Source organism: Recurvomyces mirabilis, assembly GCF_035927965.1.
Source record: "Recurvomyces mirabilis strain CCFEE 5264 chromosome Unknown scaffold_1, whole genome shotgun sequence".
NCBI lineage: Eukaryota > Fungi > Ascomycota > Dothideomycetes > Mycosphaerellales > Teratosphaeriaceae > Recurvomyces > Recurvomyces mirabilis.
The window spans coordinates 1,654,157-1,673,871 of NW_027041935.1; the positions used below are offsets into that span (position 1 = coordinate 1,654,157).

Below are 19,715 nucleotides of genomic sequence, written 5' to 3' on the forward strand. Positions count from 1 at the left end.
TAGGCTTTCTGAAAGTTTGGCTTGCAATCTAACGCCTAGGCAGGCTGACGGAGAGAAAATCCATGAATGTATAACAACGGATATATCGAAACGCAAGTTATCATTCGAGAGAATGCAACATTGATTTGCTTATAGTACTGTAATTATGCCAGATCCGTTGTGCTGCAGTCGAACAGGAAATACAATATCGTCCGCCAGCCAATCGATATAGCATAGAAGGTTGAGGATAACATTCAGTTGTCCTCATCCCTGATGCATGCACCGATAAATATGTTCTGGTCCCTGTCCTGGGTATCATGTTCATACAGTATACATATCGATATGTCTCGTACCTACGGGATATGCAAATACCATGGCAGACATCATGTCCACAAATCAATTAGAAGACATCTCAAACGCTTTCACCGAAGCTCGCCGCAACTTACAAGACATCAAGACGGCTCTTCAGCGTAGCGAAACATCATCTGCAGCGGAGAGGCATCGTCGAGAAGCTGCGGAGTTAAAGTACCAGCAATTGATCGAGCACTTATCCGAAGTCCTGCTTACGGACAATGCCGCTTTCGAAGCAAGTCACAAGAAAATGGACAATGAGCGAAAATCGACTGCTGCTGCTCGGAGGGAAACTGCTGAGGTCCAGAGGAGGCTTGACGAGGAGAGGGCTCGCAATGACGAGTCGACAGCTAGAGTCGATCGCTGGAGGGTAGCGTACGAGACCGAGCAGGCCGGGTCGGAAGAGACCGCGAATTCTCTACGCACGTCAAACGAGCAGCTTGAGCGAGCGCGTCTCGAGATTCGGACAGCCGAGTCGATTATGATGGAGGCTCGCAGACCGAGGAACGAGACCATTGACGCACTTTGGAGCGCGAGGACTGAAGCAGCGCAGGAGCTTGAGCGAACCAAAGCCGACGCACAAAAGAAGTTCGACGATTTGAACAGCACACTCAACATCGTAATCAGTAAGGTCCAGGCGCAGCATCACACGCACATGGAGGGGCTCAGAGCCCTTCGCCACGAGGCCAGGACTACCGCTCAACTGACTGAAGCCAACCCTCGCACTGTCCGCCACGGACACCAAGCCGAGTTGGCGACTGCCAGATTTCAGTCGCATGTAAATGGGTGGCTCATTGGTGGTGGTTTTGCGCGCCAGCAGACCCAGCTTCATGCACGGCAGACTTTCGAGGCTCAGCAGGGTAATCATGAGTTCTATATGAATGCTTTGCAGGTCCAGCATGAGCAGCATATCGAGGCGTTGCAGATCAGTCATCAGCAGACTATTAGTGCTCTGCGTACTCGCGAAAATGCCTACCAAGGAGCTTCTCGTGGTGAGCTCCATAACGCGCAGAGGAACGAGGCCTTTCACTATGACCTGTGGATGAAGGAAAAGGATCAGACTATGCGACTTCAGGCGGCGTTGAAGAAGTGCGGCAATGTTGATGGAGATGTTTCTGGTGAAGCAGAGATCGTAGATACACTACAGGACCCTGTTGCAGGTCCGTCATCTCAGCGCTCTGCGCCGAACAACGGGCAGTCAGAACTGGCGACAAGAGACAAGAGCGACCTGGCGCCAACCGATAATGGAGATGTTGAGCCATTGAATCTGCGACGTGGCGGCCGCGCTTCCCATGCTTCCGTAGAAGATGTCTTTGAGGTGATCGATCGCCCGGATTTGTAGGGAGTGAGTGCCATGAGGCACTTGATGTGATGATTTGCGATCGTATCCTTCGTCGTGCAGGTCATGGGATTCTTGGGAGGCGCAAGGAGTTATTCGGTGCTACTGGCGGGGGCTGTCTCAGTGTGATCCGAACAAAACAAATAGAGCAGATGTAGAAGTATGTGCAGTATGTATAGTGTGTTCCCTCCCCAACATCTCGTTCTCGTCTCGTCTCATCTCGTCTCATCTCGTCTCGTGCCTGAGCTCACTCCTCCTGTCGGATCACTTCCGGGCCAAAATTACGTACTGTGGCTTGAACTCCACTTGCCCCAGAAATGCTTTCTCCGGTTCTGTACACTTTCGTCTTTACACATATCCGTGATATTATTATTCACGAGCATGAAATGTGTGTTGTAGGATAATATTGGCCGTGGACCGCCGAGAGCGGCAACCTCAAGGACGTGAGCTATGTGACCATGCACAAAGCAAGAGGGTATATATCACCTTCTCGCCTTGTCTTCATGCGGCTCGAAAGATTGACTTTGAGCTGCACCAACGTGCCGTCGAAAGGCAATGGTAGGAACAGCGTCATGTCTTGCCGCTCCTCGGTGAGTGTCTCTGCATGGCTCTGGTTGGCAGTAGTTGAAGGAGGTGCTGTAGTTTCCTCTCCTAGGTTCACATCTTACATTCCTCATCTCTTCCATATTGCTGCACTTCTGCGTCTGAATAACGATGCCACATCATATACCCTGGAAAGTCCAGGTCCAAAGCCATCCAGGCTCCTCCGCGCAGGATATCAAGGATGAACCAGACTGGACTCGAAGCCATGAGCATCGTATTGGTATGCGGAACCGTCAGGATCGTCTGCCCGGTCTTACCCATGATGAGGACGAAGGAGAGCTACCTGGACTGAGCAATGGATCTTCGAGTAGCCAAACGGAAGAAGAGTTCGAACAGAAAGCCAAAAAGGAGTACAAGCAGCTGCAGGATTGGGAAAAGCGCGGCGACCTTGTCAACTTTCGTGATGTGATTGAAGGCGAGGAGGACTTCCATCTACGCTACCCGGATAATCGTAGTCTGGGTTGGCGGTATGTTCTAGATACTACCGAGGATTGGATCAAGACGCAAGAAGAATGGCCTGCAAACGTACAAAAGAAGCAGAAAGAGGAGCAGGCTAAGAAGGAGAAAGAACAGCATACGTCGGATGGGATTCAGATGAAGGCAGAGAGCGAGCATCCTGAGCAACCGAACGAGGACAAGCACGAGGAGACAGATTGGCAGAGAGGAGAGGGTAACGCTAAGAAGCACCACGATGCATATGCTACTCGTGACGAGCAGCAGCAGCAGCAGCAGCAGGAGCATGGCGAGAAGAAGGAGAAGTCGGAATACGAGAAGCTGCTAGACCGATACTCGCCGCAAGAAATTGCACTTCTACGGGCGCTACAGCACGAAAAGGATTATCGGAAATCGCTAAAGCAGAATGATGGGAAGCGGAAAAGTCCGCAGACGGAGAACAGAACCACCATCTCCATCGACGAACAAGATCAGTTCTCGCCAGATAACTGGCTCCCACGATCCGACAAGCTCATTCGTCTGACTGGAAAGCATCCGCTGAACGCCGAGTCAGAGCTTACTTCTCTATATGAGGGTGGTTTGATCACGCCAAACGAGCTACACTACGTACGGAATCATGGTGCCGTGCCACGACTACTCTGGGAGTTTCATCAACTAGAGGTGGAAGGTGATGGCAAGAAGCTTACACTATCCATGGACGATCTCAAGAACAAGTTCGAGCAGGTCAATATCCCGGTGTCACTGGCATGCGATGGCAACAGACGGAAAGAGCTCAATCTGATCAGGAAGTCTAAAGGCTTTAGCTGGGGTGCTGGCGCCACTGGTTGTGTGTATTGGAAAGGCCCATTACTGCGAGACGTGCTGCTCGCTGCTGGCATGCAAGATGTCAGCCATACAGGCGAAGGCAAGCAACGATGGGTGAACTTCCAAGGTGCGGACGATCCATCGGAAGGCAAGTATGAGACCTGTATACCATTGGAATACGCCATGGACGCCTCGAACGATGTCATGTTACCACACGAGATGAACGACTTACCACTTCCACCCGATCACGGATACCCAGTCCGACTGCTCATCCCTGGCTATGTCGGTGGACGATGCGTGAAGTGGTTGAAGAAGATCTGGATCACTGAATACGAGAACGAAAGCCATTACCATATCTGGGATAACCGAGTTCTGCCAAGCTTCATCACGGAGAAAGATGGCGAGTTCGCGAACACTATGTTCAATCATCCCGATACTGCCTGCAATGAGCAGAATCTCAATTCAGTCATCGTGAAGCCTGCGCAAGGCGAGAAAATCGCGCTTACTAAAGCGAAGAAAGGCAATACGTACCGCATCGAGGGTTATGCATATGATGGTGGCGGGCACGAAGTGCAACGGGTAGAGGTCAGCCTAGACGGCGGCAAGACATGGCTATATTGTATTCGCAAGTTTCCGGACTATCCGATCAGGCACGGTAACAAATTCTGGACCTGGCTGCATTGGTACGTGGATGTCAGTGTCATGCATCTCCTTCGAGCAGAAGACATCAGTGTCCGAGCCTGGAACGTCTTCAAGAACACGCAGCCGGAGAAGCCTAGCTGGAACACTATGGGCATGATGAATAATTGCTGGTACATTGTGAAACCCGAGATCAACCAAGGCAGAGATGACGAAGAACCGTCGATTCTGTTCAGACATCCTGTTGAGCCTGGCACGGGTGATGGCGGGTGGATGCAGCCGAGCGAGGAGAGTAAGATTGCGGCGGCGAAACAGGACGCTGGAAGTCCGAGTAAGCAATTCACGAGGGAGGAGATTGAAAAGCATAATACCGAGAACGACTGCTGGCTCGTGGTTGATGGGAAAGTGTACGATGCTACCAGTGTTCTTGCCTGGCATCCGGGCGGGAAGGCGGCTATTGTGGGACATGCTGGCCAAGTGCACCAGGAGACTTCGGATGAGTTTGCGAGTATTCATGACGGTTTTGCTCACTCGAAGCTCAAGGAGTGCGTCTTGGGTGTCGTCACGGACAAGGCAGCCGCTTTCATGAAAGCAGACGCTGAGGCCAAGGCGAAGGAGTTGGCGCAGTCCAAGGGTAAGAGTGGAGATGTCGTGTTACAGAAGCATAGATGGGTGCCGGTTAAGCTCATGAAACGAGAAGAGCTCAGTAAGGACACTAGGCGCTACACGTTCGCGCAGCCTGATGGTATGAAAGATTTGGGACTGGGGACTTGCCAGCACATCCAAATTGGCTTTCATCTTAAGGATAAGATGCTCATCAGGTCATATACACCTACCAAGCCTCTACTGCCGGATCCGAAGAAAGACGAGAAGGCTTCGCAAAGTGGCCACACCACGAATGGCACTACTGGACCACCAAGTGGCGAGATCGAATCTATGCAGGATGGCCAGGGCACTTTTGAGCTCGTGATTAAGACTTACTTCCCCAACGACCAGCAGCCCGGTGGCGCCATGAGTAATATCCTTGACTGCGTACCCATTGGGGAGGAGATCGAGATTCGTGGCCCCACAGGCGAGATTGTCTATAACGGCAACGGCGCTTTCAACATCTCAGGAAAAGACATGACCTTCAAGAAGATCAACCTCGTCCTTGGAGGCTCGGGCCTGACACCAGGGTACGCTCTCATCGCCCGAGCTCTACTAGGCGCGAACGAGGACGTGGAGGTCAGAGTCATCGATGCTAATAAGTCCGAGGCGGATATCTTACTACATGAGGAGTTGGACCATTTCGAGCAAGAGAGCAAAGGCCGCTTGAAGATCACGCATGTGCTAAGTCATCCTAGTGAGGGGTGGAAGGGAACCAAGGGACATGTCAATGCCGATATCATCAAGGAGAATTTGTTCCCGCCTGGTGAGGGGACGGCGTGCTTCATGTGTGGGCCGCCAGCTATGATTCAGAAAGCTGCTTTGCCGGCTTTAAGAGGTGAGTTTGGTTTTGCGGATGATGGTGAAGTTGACTACTACTTGCTGACTCCTGGCTTATTAGACTGGGGGTTTGAGGAGGATAAGAATATCTTCGGTTTCTAGTGTTGAGGATTCAATGCTGGATGTTCGGTGTAATACGTTGTTGTACCGAGGGCTTTGTAAGGCTGGTTGGTAGAGTAGCTGTAACGTCTTGTGCGGCCGCGCAAAGGGATGATAATGAGCGCAGCAAGATTACCAGAAGGTCTACATATCGATGTACCGCCGTATGCAAAGATAGAATCACGTGTTGGCTCCTGCTTGTGTGTGATGTTTAGATGACTCCTGGAGCGAGCAATGAAGGCGGTTGTGCGGACTCTGGTAGAAATGGTCTTTGCTATGGTATTCCAACAAGCAAGTATGAAGATAAGAAAAATCTATAAGAGGTTATCTACCCTGGGCAGTGCAAGCGAAGGCTTACCAACCACCTCCTCCTTGTCTCCTGGTCCCAGGCGGCTTGCCAGGACCACCATGAGGACCACCTGGAGGACCAGTAGGAGGATCTGGCGGCCCAACTGGCGGTGAGGGCGGCGCAGGTCTCGCGATATCATCTTTGATGAAATCAGCCGCGCGCTCGGCAATGGCATAGACAAGCGTCTGCAAGTTGGCACGGGGCTGCAGAGGAAAAATACTGGCATCCACGACTCGCAGGCCTTGCACACCGTAGACTCTGAACCTTGCATCCACGACACCCCCGTTCTTCTTGGGAAGCATGGCACATGTGCCGACTGGGTGATACTCGCTTTGCAGCAAGCGACGGATCTCGGACTCGACGTTGGCGTCAGTGAGCTTGTTGTACACTGGCTGTAGGATTGTGCCGTTGCCCATTAGCAAATCGGAGAGAGGCTTTGTCTGGACCAGGATGTTCTGGATGTGGAGGGCGATCTTGGCAAGGACCTTGACGTCGGCTGGGTGCTCGAGGTAGTGTGGGTCGATGACCGAGTAAACTGTGGGATCAGAGGAGTTGATATGGACAGTGCCGCGAGAGAATGGGTGCTCGAGCACGCCTAACATGGTGAAGAAGTTGCCAGGGTTGGGCGAGACAAAGACTTTGGTCGTATCGTTGGCGAACTCCGGGTTTGTGCCACTGGCAAAGTTCATATGCTGTGCGATTTCGTGGCCGGCCAAAAAATCTTGTAGGATGAGTTTGTACTGCGCCTTCTCTAAGTCTGTCGATCCTGGGTTCTGCTGCACAGTTGTGTTCACATCTGTCACAAAAGCGTTACGTGCTACGGTGTCAGGCAAGATCTGTTGGCTCGAGAGTAGAGCGCCGCCAAGAGCGACTTGACCGAGAGGACCAGTGTTGTTGGCTAGGTACTGGTCGTATGCCGCGTTGAAGATGGTCTCGTTGGCAAGCTCGTCGAGAGTGAATACGCCGTCGACAACCTCAAACCCCAAAGGCATGTAGACGTGGTCCTGAAGATTCTCACCAACATTGGCATTGTCGACAACCGTGTCGATGCCGAGGGACGACAACAGACTCTTGCCTCCAATGCCAGAAACCTCGAGCATGTGAGGAGAGCCGAAGCTACCACCGCTAAGGATGACTTCCTTATTCGCGTTGATGGTGTATGCTGTGCCGTTGACGGAGAAGCTCGCACCAGAAGCGACAGGCATAGGCTTGCTCGTATTGAGGTTGACCTTTGTTACCAGGGAATTTGTGTACACCTTCAAGTTTGGGCGAGACTTGATAGGATTGAGGTATGCGGTAGCAGCGTAGCTACGAGTGTTGTTGTGCAAATCGAGATTTGTAAGGAGCGTGTAGCCACCAAGGGCAACGCCATCCTTGGGGTCAGAGCCGACAGCAATGTCAAGGTTGGCATATGTTCGTGGCCATGCCTCGTCAAGTGGGTGGTACTCGTCCGGGAAACCATTCATGATCGGTCCGTTCATGCCGTGTAGTTGTGGCTCGAGGTAAGATGTGTTCAGATCCGAAGCGACTTTGCTACCAGGAATAGTCAAGATCTCAGACTTGTTATAGTAAGGAAATAGCTCATCCCACGACCAGCCTGGGTTACCAAGAGCACCCCAGTTGTTGATGTCGCTTTGCGCAGCGTGAGTGTATGCCAGATAGTTGATTGCGCTGGAGCCTCCCAATTGTTTACCACGAGGATGGCCCATGATCCGGTTGTTCATATGTGGCTGTGGTGTGCTGAAGAAGATCCAATCATAATCCGGGTTGCCGTAGAGGGCAGTCAAGAGACCCGGAGCCAGTACATTGAGGTCATCTGAGCGGTCGAGACCTGCTTCGAGGACAGCGACGCTGACAGACGGGATCTCGGATAACCTGTTCGCGAGCACGAGACCAGCGGTGCCTTTAATTTCATCAGCTACACCATCACCTTGAGGCCTTGGTGTAGTACTCACCACCACCACAGATCACGTAGTCCGCCGCAGGCAGAGCAACAGCACTCGACATCTTGGAACAAACCTACACCCAATGGAAAGACCCTGCGTGAGAAGGAGCGGACGACGACAAGGGAGAGCAAGGCTGCACTGAAGTATATGAAAGGCAAGCATTCGGATGCATCCACTTACCGTGCAGGCGGCATCCGCTATACATGCGCTACGTGCATCAGTGCACCGCGGCAAGGATCGTGGCAAAGCCTTCATCTCACGAAAATCTGTCGAGGAAAAGCCGATGTTGTTCCAAGCAATCAATTGGGAAGAAGGCTCGTGCTCCCCACCGGTTCCAGGTCGACATGTGTGGTTAAGGTTTGGCTAGAAGGTCCGAGATCTGCTTGGCTGGAAGCACCGCCATCGTTGCTCGACGAGGCAAGGTTCTTGTGTTGCCTGGATGGCTCAGTGGTAAGACTGTCATCAGTGACGACTTCGAGATACTGTTTGCGATGGTGGTGAAGCTATAGAACCTCGAAAAGTGGTAGTGTGTTGAAGACGGCAGAATGAAAGGCGCATCGGCGGGAGATAACAGAAGCGACCTGACTCGTGCGATCAAGAAACCCGGGAAATCTAATCTCGCCTCTTAGCACACGAGTCAGCATGAGCGGAGAGCCTTCTCCGCCCAAAATGGGTTCAATAGTCGGTCGAATAGAGTGGATTGGCCGGGAACTACACATCAGGTCTCTTCTCCACTCACCAACAACCAGCAATGAAATCTCACAGGCCGTTGACACCAGCACCGCCAACACTAGGACGACATTGCCCCGTGACGAGGTGATGAAGATCAGGTAGTCACAACTCTCGTTGGATGTGCCGAGTGCTACCATTAACGGCACTTGTTGCTGGTATATACAGCACATAACTATGTCACTAGCACCGTCAGCGGTCTATTGCATTCATGCAATCTACCTCGTCGCAAGGCCAGTATACAGCCACAAGTCGTTTCGAGAATGAAAACGACGCAACCGCCGGTACCAGGTTCCTTTCGCCCTGAGGCCTGCAGAACAACAAAGATTGGCTTGGCCACGTCCCGAACTCAAGTCTCTCCAGCTCATGCATACATATATCATCACAGCACACCTACTGATTCGCATATTGATAATGTCCACGAACGCCGGATTCAACGAAGCACCGCCAAGGCAGATCCCGTCAGTACCCTCCGCCTCATGCCAACGCCCTGTTGTAACACAGCTCTCTCATGTCTGTCAGCCAAAACCATGGTCCTGTTGCCACGTTTTCAACATGCTTGTCCAAGAGCACACGCAGCAATTCCGAATCAGAGGATCTCATAGAGTCATCCGGGACGTCGTGGCTAGGGATGTGGAAGCGGCTGGCAGCGGCCATACTTTGTGGAATGTCCGTCGTGTGATCAGACCGATTGACTGAAGAGAAAAGAAACAGCATCTTGTGCGACTTGGGTTCCTGACCCTTCGACGACGAGATGGACGACCACTGGCAAAAGGGTCTACATTACTTTGCCGTCGTGAGGAGGACAAGGCTGGGTTATTGACGTAGGCGCATACAAGCAGAGCTCGGATATCTTCAGACGTGTACATCGCCCACATACAGGACTGTCGTGATCGCAGCGCACCTTACTTCGCCTAAACTGTCACCGATCAGTCGTCTATGGTTGCAAGATGGATCATGCTGCACACGCGGTTCCGCAGCTGGAGAAGTTGCCAATGCGGTGAAGCAACTGGTCATTGGTGTTGGCAATGTGGATGCCATGATAAAGATATGCACGCTGACTGTGCGTCCTGCAGGGCAAAGACACAGGTCGCATTCACAGTCAGAGCCGAGTAGCATGATAAAGATCTCATGGCACCAGCATGGGACAGTGAAGTCAAGCTGAAAAGAGAATATACTGATTCGCTGCTGATCGATGCTTGGGCATCAAGGCTGCATCGCTTTAAGTAGAGCCTTCTGTACTGGCTGTTTCGCCCCCCACTCGCTCTCGATCATCCCATATTCGTAATCAGCCCACCAACGGCCATCGTACCACGAGGTCTCGCGTATTGTGCCTTCATGAGTAAAGCCAAGTCGTTCGTACAGCCGGCGTGCGCCTTCGTTGTACTCAAAGGCCTTGACCGTAACGCGATGCAGCCCCGCCTTTGAAAGGCCCAGCGTAGAGCCCACTGTATCACCTCCGACCCATAGCCTTTGCCTTGATGCGAAAGCAACAAGCTTAGACCGAACTCGCTGTAGCGATGTTGGACTAGCTCGCTCGTTAGTCCGGTCAAGTTCACCAGGCCGAAAGGTTTGTCTGCCTCCGCAGTGACACACACGACCATCCCAAGCAGACATTCGTTGATGAGAAAGTCGTAGAACTTCTTGGAGTCACGTCGGCCTTGTGGCTTCTTTACGCCTATTTGCGAATTGATGTAGCTCTGCGGCTCCGACACCAGGTCGTGAACAAATGCCTCGTCCTCGGCTTCGATCGCGCGATAGGTTAGTCGAGCGGACCTCCAGGGCGTGTCTTGAACAGTATCCTGCCTCAACTCGGCCATGGTACGAGCTCTTGTGTATACAATATCATTATTGGTGATGTACGTTTGGTGAGAGAAGATAGCGAGTACACCGTACAGCAGAGAGGCACGGTAGTACGCCTGCGCGCTTTCGAGCGGGTGTAAGATATCCGTATGGGCGTAGTGGCGCTGCATAAGCGAGTACCGCGTCCTGATTGATCCTGACAGCCCAGATCGGATTCGCATGCAATTAAATACTACGGGCCCCATGTTCCACCACACAACGGAGATGTCCACGTAGCCGTGTAAAGCTGCTTGATGCAAGCTTGTCACGCGCTGTTTGCAGCAATGAACGAGCGCCACGACGTCTCGGTTTAGATGAGCATGAGCTCGAGAGCATCGCAGATATGATCGCACCGGCCTTGGCTCATGCATGCATTGTCCCACGATCGTGTTGCGTCACTGCCTCGTGTTATGTGACTAGAGAATCGCATACTCCGAGCGTTTGGACAATCTTACAAGCTGGATACCCATGGAGAGGAGTAGCTCTGGGGCTGAGAAGTGCCATTCACAGCAAGCTTCGAAGGTGCAGAAACGAATCGTAAATGCATGCCATAGGGCTGTCTGGCTAAGCTCAGCCAATAGCAGGTCTGCTGGAGGCCTGATTCCAAACCCAGACTGTAGCAACCATATTTATGGATAGACAGGTGTGCTCCAGGAGCACTTGTCTTGTTATTCCTACACTGCGACGAGCACTCTGGTACAAGCATGGCACCTAGTATGTTGATACTGCTGGTTCTGAGTCTTGGTGTTGGTACTATATGGACGGCATGTATTCTCATCTATCGCATGTTCCATCACCCACTTAGTAAGTTCCCGGGCCCACGACTGGCAGCAGCAACATTCGGCTACGAAATCTACTACGACGTCTTCAAGTCGCCAGGTGGTCAGTACAATTACAAGATCCAAGAGCTACATCGGAAGTATGGTCCTATCATCCGTATCAATCCTGAAGAAGTCCACATCTCCGATCCCGAATGGTTCGATGTCCTCTACGCAGGACCTGGTCACATTCGCGACAGATCTGTGCGCACAAATCGAGGCAATGGTTCCGTCGGGTCTGTCGCTTCTTCATTAGAGCACGATGTCCATCGCGCAAGACGATCCTCCATAAACCCGTACTTTTCCAAAGCAGCCATTAATCAGCTTGGATACCAGGTGTGGGAAGCATTCGAGCTGCTGGGAGCAAAGATGGCTGAGCGTGCAGACAGTGGTGAGATCGTGAACCTGGGAGCCGCTCTTGGTGCCGTGACGATGGACGTCGTCACGAGGTATGTGTACGACGAGGCTTGGCATGTTCTCAAGACGCCGGACTTGGGAGTACAGTGGAACCAGGTAATGCTCGAGGGGTTCTCTCAAGCGCCGCTACGGAAGCACATCCCGGCTATCGCATCGATCATGTCTTCCATCCCACTATGGCTCATCAAGCGGCTGAACGCGAACGCTGGCGTGTTCGTCACAGCGAAGCAGCGAGCAGATGCAGTATCGCATAGAGTCTGGAAGGAGATTCAGGCTTCGCGTGGTGGTGTGAGCGAGAAGCAGCTAGATGACCGTCGACCCCGGACTGTCTTCCACGGCATCATGAACAGCAACTTGCGCTCTGTAGACAAGTCCATGGATCGGCTAGCAGACGAAGCGTTCGTGCTCGTCATGGCGGGCGGCGAGACCACAGCGAAGGTGACACTTGTGACATTGGTGCATTTGCTGCAAGATCCCAGCCTGCTAGCGCAGTTGCGAGGATTGCTAGACGGCGTCATGAAAGCTGGACGCCCCTCTTACCGAGACCTGGAAGCTGTCCCATTGATGAAGGCCATAGTGCAGGAGGGCGTCCGGCTGGCATGTCCAGTGATGAATCGTGCGACGCAAATGGCGCCGAAGGAGGATATGACATTGAACGGCATCGTGATCCCACGAGGAGTAAGCAGGTTCGAGTCGAAAACGAGGCCAAGCTGACAGTACTAGACGTACTACTCCATGAACTTCCAGGACGTCTGCTTTGACGAGAAAATCTTCCCGGATCCATACCACTTCAACCCCAGCCGCTGGCTGCAGGCTGCAGAACGAGGCGAGCGCTTAGAGAAGTATCTCATTAGTTTTAGCAGAGGTAGCAGAGCATGCGTGGGCATGGAACTAGCGTTATGCGAGATGTATATTGGGCTGGCCACGCTGATCTGCAACTTTGACCTGCAGCTCATCGACTTTGATTACGAGCGCGATCTTGCGACAGTGAGAGATGGATTTGTGGGCCTGCCGAGCAAGGAGAGTCGAGGTGTGCAGGTTAGGGTTGGGGTTAGAAGGTTGTAAGGGTGACAGTGCGACTAAGACAAGGTCAGTAATGCTAGCATCGCCATCGTTAGAACACGTTTAAGCAGTCTATCTCGTCGTTACACTAGCGTAGGACTATAGGGCGTCATGGACATAACATGCACGACGCCAGCTACCCTTTTGTCCCAAGTCCCGTGGGCAAAGAAACATCGCCTGCTTGGCCACTTTGCCATCGTCGCTTCATCAACCCGAATCAATTCCAGCTCAATGCAGCACAGTGCGCCTACTGCTTCGCATTGACAATGTCAACAAACGCCGGCTTCAGCGAAGCACCGCCAACCAAGAACCCATCAATATCCTCCGCCTTAGCCAATTCCTTGCAGTTCTTCTCACTCACACTCCCACCATAGATAATCCTCGTCTGGTCCGCCGCCTCCTGACTAACAGCCGACTTCAAGAACTTCCTAATCGCAGCATGCACGTCCTGTGCCTGCTCGGTCGTGGCGACTTTGCCCGTGCCAATAGCCCACACCGGCTCATAAGCCACGACAATCTTGCTCCAATCCTTGACCTTGTCCGCCGCAGCCTGCAATTGTGCCTGCACGACATCAATCGTCTTCTCCGCCTCCCTCTGCTCCAGCGTCTCACCGCAGCACAGAATCACACCAATGCCACCATCCAGCGCCGCCTTGGTCTTATCCGCAACAAACTGATCCGTCTCCTGCAAAATCACCCTCCTCTCACTATGTCCGAGAAGCGTCCACGTGATATTACTATCCTTCAACTGAGCCACGGAGATCTCGCCCGTGAAGGCTCCGTTCGGCTTGTCGAAGACGTTTTGGGCGGCGACTTCGATTCCTTTGCGGAGGTGCTCGCGGGTGAGCAGGAGGTAGAGTGCGGGAGGGGCGATGACGACCTCGGTGTTGGAGTCGGTCTTGGCGTCGTTGAGGTGCGAGATGATGCTCTTGATGCTGTCAATTGTACCGTTCATCTTGAAGTTGCCGCCGACGAAGAATTGGCGGGAGGAGGCCATGTCTGCGGTGGTGTCTGTTGGTGTTCGAGTTACGTTGTGTCTTTTGGAGAGCTATTGGAGTCGGTCGAGGATTTCTTTGCGGTGAGAGGAGCTTCGCTTTTGTGCAAGCAAGCAAGAGCTCAAGAAATGGTTAAAGTTCACGATTGGGTCAATGGATTCGGCCCGCACTCTGCGGTGGGGCAGTGGAAATACTGGATATGCGTGGCTATGTTGTTGATGATGATGATGATGATTCGGGACTGGTCTGGCAATCCGGAATTGAGGGCAACTGTAAGTGTTGAGGCGTTCAATGGCGGTTCCGTCTCTGGCACAAGTACTAATACCATGGAAGCTGTATGCTTCTTGGGATGTACCTAAAACCCATAACGACCCGAGGTGTTTTCGGGTGGAATCGCGATGCCGTAGTAGGCAAACAATGCTTACCCGCCAGCTACCTACCTGCCTCGACTCCCTATCGTACATGATGGATGGCATAGATCACGAGCCCGAGTCGCTGGTTTCGCCGAACACGCCTCCGGAAGCACAACACTGAAGGATGTAGTAAAACAACGCAGAGCAATGAAACGGACCCTCCCTTTCTAATCGATCGCGGCTCTCGTTGTCGACGTGTCGTAGTGCGAGCCGGTGCTTACCCTGAGGAGGTAGTCCGACTCACCGTTGACCGCTCCATCTATTCTGTTCCAAGGTCGATATGCTTTTGTCGAAATCTGCTGTTGTGAGAGCTGTCTTGCTGTGTCAGTCATACTCACCTCACCAGAAGTCATCATCCGATGTTGAGAGCCTTACCATGTATCTGCACATCAGTATCGTGGCCTGGACCGCGACTGATCATACCCACCGCCATCGTATGGACGCTTCTGCCCGGCATACCCACCTCCGGAACCACCTCCGGACGCGCCATCCCGATCACGATACCCGCCACCACCACCCCTCGGCGGCAGAGGCTCGAGGTTGGCATTGCGAGAATCGCGATCATTGAAACGTCCTCCACCTCCACCACGTCCACCTCCATACCCACCTCCATCACCAAACCCACCTCTTGATCTCGGCCCTGCAGGTGCACCATCCGGACCTTCACTTCCTCCATAGCCAATCCCACCGCGCCCGCCCCCGAATCCACCGCGTCCGCCTCGGAAGCCACCACCTCCGAACCCACCACCACGACCACCACCATACCCATCCCCGCCGCCAAAACCATTGCGCCCGCCATCCCTGTCTCGGAACCCACCACCACGACCACCAAAGCCTCCACGGAAGTCTCCTCGGAAGCCTCCGCCTCGGAAACCGCCTGGACCTGAAGGAGGACCACCGAATCCTCCTGGTCCTCTGACGGGGGCGCGTGTGTAGTGTCGTCCTCCAAGTCCACCTCCCAACCGTCGTGGGCGCCAGTCTTGCACTGTACGACCACGTTCGGCATCGATGAGCACTTTCCGGCCGCGAATGATGGGGGTCTCGTTTGCTTTGTATGCGGCTGCGGATCATGTCAGCACAATCAAAACCAGTAACTCGAAGATAAGCATACCCTTCATATCCTTCTCGTTCTCAAAAATGATGAACGCGTATCCTCTCGATCGTCCTTTCGTATTCTTCTTCCCAGAACCCTTCACCGGATCACGTGTGTTGACGACCACGCGCACGCGATCAATCGGTCCATATCGCCCAAACTCCTTCTCCAGATCCTTGATATCGGTGTCATAGCTCAGTCGTCCGACGAAAAGGGTCTTGTACGGATCACCGCGGATCTGGCCATCTTTCTCCGTGTCGTAGATGGCCTTGACGCCTTCTTTTGAAGTGATGTGTTTCTGCCTCGCTATTTTCTCGACTTGCTTACGGTCCTTGGCTTCAAGCCATGACTCGGTGGGTTTGTAATCGCCGAAATCTTCGTTGAGTTGTGGGAGAAAGGCGGCGATGCCGGTGATGCGGGCGGTGCGGCGGTCTTCGGGGGCGTGGTCGGCGGGGATGAGGTATTTTACCGGCGGGCGGGGTTGGAAGAGGGCGAGGAGGTTGGGGGGGAGTTTATCTGTCATGTCTGGAGCTTTTGTGAGAGAAATTTAGATGCTGCAGGGCAAGAGTGATGCGAGCACGTGAGATGGCAGCGAGATGCGCGACGGGCGCGTGCAGCGGAAAGGTTGGACCAGCGGCAGCAGCAAGTCCGATGAATCCTTGAGCGGCTTGTCCAGTTGCGGCAGCAAAGCTGACTGGTCCGCTCCGAGATGGTTGAAGGGAGTTGAAGATTGTGAGCGATGCGATGAAATTATTCTGGTCGAGGACGATCGCGAAAGGAGAAAGCTCGATGCACACGAAGGCGCAAAAGTCGTGGTCATGTGATATTGATCCCCAAAAGAGGACTCCAACATTCCAACACCCACCTGAAGCATCTATCAACTTCTCCCTCCATATGTTGGACACTAATGGTCGCGAGCTGCCGGGATGGAGCATACTTGAAGACACAATAATCACAGCATCGCTTCCCACGCAGTCATCGTCCCCTGGATAATCACAATGGGTGCTCTCCGCCACTGGTGACCTTACGATTGCCATCTGCGAGGACTACATGATAGCAGCTGTGGGCTTTCAAGACTTCTCGATAGCCTACTGAGGATCCATCACGTTTCTCATAGTTCCGACGTTCTGAGAGACCAACACTGCCGATATCCATGTATCGAAAGTTCCATCTACGAACATGGACGCAGGCCTTCCGCTATAGAGCTGGCGCTGCCCGTCTCACCAAGACTTCAGCATAGCTTGTAGTTCAGGCGGCCAGCTTGGTCGTGCACTTGCACCGAATGGAATGGATGTGCTGGGCGGATCGACTCTGGAAGCTGCGCAAAGGACAGAGATGCCTTTGGAGCGGGGATATTTCGACAGCAGCCATGGCATAAAGTCTACGGCGCTCCCAGAAGCACTTACAAGCAGTTCAGCGCACTACAATGCACAATGCAGAACAGAGACAAGTCGGGCTGCAAGGTCACCATGGTGAGAAAGAAGCAACTTACTCTCCGATGTCGACATACCAGTGATGGATGGTCTCATGACGATCTCCGCCGAGGTACAAGTAAATCGCATTCACCAAAACTGTCTCTAATAGCTTAAAACTATGCATACATGCATCTTATGACTGACGAACGAGTGTTAGATACTCCATACACATGCCAGGTCGCCGGTATATGTTTCCACTCAATGTCTACGAGATCGACGCTCACGCTGCAGGTCCAATCACTGGCGTCCAACCAGGCTTGCAACGTGCGGAGCTACAACAACCAAACGGCACATTTGACATTGCTCCTACCACAACAAGTGCATGCCTCACAGTTGCTATACTGAAATGGTGCAAGTTCCAAATGGTGCCTCGGTGCGTGAGATGTCACTGTATTACTTCTTTGCTCTTTAGGCGACCCAAGTCAGGCAAGATCGGACAGGCTCAGCCGCGTCAGGCCTACAAAATTGCTGGAAATGGCCACATGTGTGCTCGGAATACGCGCTCCTATAGCTTCGTTGGCTGTGCTGGACGCCGAACACAAATCGTAAGCATAGTACGTCACAGCAGTCTGCGCATCCTCAAGGCGTGTTGGACGCCTCGTAAGGTACATATAGGCCAGGGACTACCAGCAGTACCTATACTCTCCTGCTCAGATCCATTCTGCTACGTACCGTTGCAACACAGCCCTTTCCTCAGATCTTAGCAGTGTCGATACGCACCATCCATCATGAAGACCACCAGCACCATGGCCGGCCTATTGAGCCTCCTCGCGCTCGCGTCAGCCGCACCACAGATGTCTGCTTCAGGCAGCGCGACAACCGTTACCACTCGTGTCTCCTCTTCATCTACTCCTGCCTCGACAAGTAGCCGTGCCTCAACGTCATCCATGGCGTCAACCAGCAGCCGCGCAAGCATCTCCACCACACTGGCTAGCACATCCTCTCGCTCAATCACAACCTTGATCACATCTTCGACCCGTGCATCGACTTCCAGCGCCTCCAAGACAAGCATTCAGCTCTCTCCCTCCGGCTACCTGGCTCCTTACGGGTGGGCTCCCTGCTCCACCAACGGCGCCCTCGTCTGCGACTCAAGCAAGCACTTCTTCGGCCTCTGCAACTGGGGTCAGGTTGTTTGGGAGCCCGTAGCTGCTGGGACTGAGTGCCAGGGTACTCAAATCGTCGGGACAGGCATTTACGCTGTCCCTCGTCCAGCTACAACTTCTGCTGCTGCTTCAGCTAGCTCGCGGGCTTCTTCGTCTTCGGCTGCTGCTTCGTCCACTTCCAAGGCATCTTCCACTTCCTCTGTGGTCGTGACGAGTAGTACTTCCCGTGCTACGACACCGATGGCTGTTGCTCCTTCGTCGAGCTCGAAGGCTACCTCTAGTGCTACTACGACTAGCCACGCTTGAATTGTTTCCTAACATAGCATCTGTTAGACGATAGACCTTGGTCTAGGCAGGACGACCCGCCTTTCAGCACGGGTCGACCATGGAGACAGCAAAAACGGATTCGGAAATTTTGATTAGATTAATGACATATGTGTATTCATGAATTTCTATGCTGAGCCTCTGCCTCTCAATTCTTTGACCCCCTCCTGATTGTCCACACTCTTGGCATGCCGAACACTACCGCTGGCATGTCGCCCTTGTTTTCTAGTTGTCCTAGTTGTCAAGACCTGGGAGGTATTCGAGACACCGGCAGAACGGCTGTGCGGGTACACGGTATATCTGGGCTAGATGCTCGACCTGAGCTTCCACCTCACTACTAATTCCAGCATTGCCATACATCAACTATGTATAAGCAGGCCAGCAAGCACATTATAGTATGAACCTGGCAAGAGCTGAAGCTGTGCTACACTTGCGAGTCCTTCATCATACGTCGGTGTGCTCGACGGATAAGAGATGGTCGTATGCCACTTCTCCTCCTCCCGTCCTCATATGATGACGCGAGAGTTGCCTCATAGTCGTTACGGCGAGGAGTCGTCACTGTGTCCGAGTATAACGGCAAGTACGTATAGGAGTGTGGGCGACTGGTGAAGTATCTGTTCCTTTTTACATCACCACATACAGATCCTCCGAGATGGGACTGATATCAGATGCCTATCAAGCCATTGAGCTAGGCCATTTCAACTGGCCTTTTCGTAATAGGTAAGTAATGAGTATCTATCTTATGTACTTGAAAAAACATCAGCTAACAACCCTCGCAGCCATCCCGTCCACCCAGCAACAGTCCACCACCCGCTAACCTTCCTCTCCACCGCCTACGCTCTCGATGCTCTCTACGGCCTCACGAACGGCTACCGCTCTGTCCGAGCTTTGGCAGCTGTAGCCCCATTCCTCCCTCAGATCGGCCAGTTCGCTTATTTCTGCCACGTTCTCGGGGTTGTCACTGCCATCCCAAGTATGACCACCGGCACGGCAGAGTACTGGGAGATCTACAAGCAGGGCGGCCTCAATCACGCGGATAAGAAGATGACGAACCCAGGAAAGAGTGGTGAGGACGTGATTAGCTCGAGTGTTAAGATCGGAGCTGTGCACGGGATCCTGAATACAGTCGCTTTCGCTGTTTCTGGGTATGCAGTGTGGTCGAGACTTCGACAGCCGAATTTTGCTCCAGGTAGGACGGGAGTTCTGCTGAGTGTGCTCACGTTGCCGGGTGTGGCTGTCAGTGCGGCTTTGGGTGCTGAATTGGTTTACGGGAAGGGTATCGGGGTGCAGAGGATGGGTCCGGCGAGGGAGGAGAAGGAGGCTGGGATGAGGGAGAATGTAGAGAAGGCGAAAATTGCGTGAGTGAGTGGTGTGGGGCATCGCTGGCGGCCGTTCAC

At 53.0% G+C, this 19,715-nt stretch overlaps 8 protein-coding genes across 8 annotated transcripts; 4 read left to right on the forward strand and 4 right to left on the reverse strand.

Moving 5' to 3' along the window:
- Positions 1 to 352: 352 nt before the first annotated feature.
- Positions 353 to 1,672, forward strand: LTS14_000701 (uncharacterized protein; the record flags this gene model as incomplete). The annotated part of the gene is made up of 1 exon (XM_064833413.1): positions 353 to 1,672. One exon carries the CDS (start codon positions 353 to 355, stop codon positions 1,670 to 1,672), a length of 1,320 nt encoding a protein of 439 aa, XP_064699682.1.
- Positions 1,673 to 2,383: 711 nt separating this feature from the next.
- On the forward strand, positions 2,384 to 5,755 carry LTS14_000702 (uncharacterized protein; the record flags this gene model as incomplete). Its single annotated transcript, XM_064833414.1, has 2 exons — positions 2,384 to 5,651; positions 5,715 to 5,755. The coding sequence occupies 2 exons, from the start codon at positions 2,384 to 2,386 to the stop codon at positions 5,753 to 5,755; spliced, it is 3,309 nt and encodes a 1,102-aa protein (XP_064699683.1).
- A 351-nt stretch (positions 5,756 to 6,106) lies between these two features.
- LTS14_000703 (uncharacterized protein) lies at positions 6,107 to 8,108 on the reverse strand (the record flags this gene model as incomplete). The annotated part of the gene is made up of 2 exons (XM_064833415.1): positions 6,107 to 8,004; positions 8,057 to 8,108. The coding sequence occupies 2 exons, from the start codon at positions 8,106 to 8,108 to the stop codon at positions 6,107 to 6,109; spliced, it is 1,950 nt and encodes a 649-aa protein (XP_064699684.1).
- A 1,874-nt stretch (positions 8,109 to 9,982) lies between these two features.
- Positions 9,983 to 10,596, reverse strand: LTS14_000704 (uncharacterized protein; the record flags this gene model as incomplete). Its single annotated transcript, XM_064833416.1, has 2 exons — positions 9,983 to 10,288; positions 10,336 to 10,596. The coding sequence occupies 2 exons, from the start codon at positions 10,594 to 10,596 to the stop codon at positions 9,983 to 9,985; spliced, it is 567 nt and encodes a 188-aa protein (XP_064699685.1).
- A 726-nt stretch (positions 10,597 to 11,322) lies between these two features.
- LTS14_000705 (uncharacterized protein) lies at positions 11,323 to 12,918 on the forward strand (the record flags this gene model as incomplete). Its single annotated transcript, XM_064833417.1, has 2 exons — positions 11,323 to 12,531; positions 12,601 to 12,918. The coding sequence occupies 2 exons, from the start codon at positions 11,323 to 11,325 to the stop codon at positions 12,916 to 12,918; spliced, it is 1,527 nt and encodes a 508-aa protein (XP_064699686.1).
- A 244-nt stretch (positions 12,919 to 13,162) lies between these two features.
- On the reverse strand, positions 13,163 to 13,912 carry TPI1 (triosephosphate isomerase; the record flags this gene model as incomplete). The annotated part of the gene is made up of 1 exon (XM_064833418.1): positions 13,163 to 13,912. The coding sequence occupies one exon, from the start codon at positions 13,910 to 13,912 to the stop codon at positions 13,163 to 13,165; it is 750 nt and encodes a 249-aa protein (XP_064699687.1).
- A 578-nt stretch (positions 13,913 to 14,490) lies between these two features.
- Positions 14,491 to 15,939, reverse strand: LTS14_000707 (uncharacterized protein; the record flags this gene model as incomplete). The annotated part of the gene is made up of 4 exons (XM_064833419.1): positions 14,491 to 14,634; positions 14,699 to 14,705; positions 14,747 to 15,383; positions 15,435 to 15,939. 4 exons carry the CDS (start codon positions 15,937 to 15,939, stop codon positions 14,491 to 14,493), a joined length of 1,293 nt encoding a protein of 430 aa, XP_064699688.1.
- A 3,031-nt stretch (positions 15,940 to 18,970) lies between these two features.
- LTS14_000708 (uncharacterized protein) lies at positions 18,971 to 19,680 on the forward strand (the record flags this gene model as incomplete). Its single annotated transcript, XM_064833420.1, has 2 exons — positions 18,971 to 19,038; positions 19,098 to 19,680. 2 exons carry the CDS (start codon positions 18,971 to 18,973, stop codon positions 19,678 to 19,680), a joined length of 651 nt encoding a protein of 216 aa, XP_064699689.1.
- Positions 19,681 to 19,715: the final 35 nt, after the last annotated feature.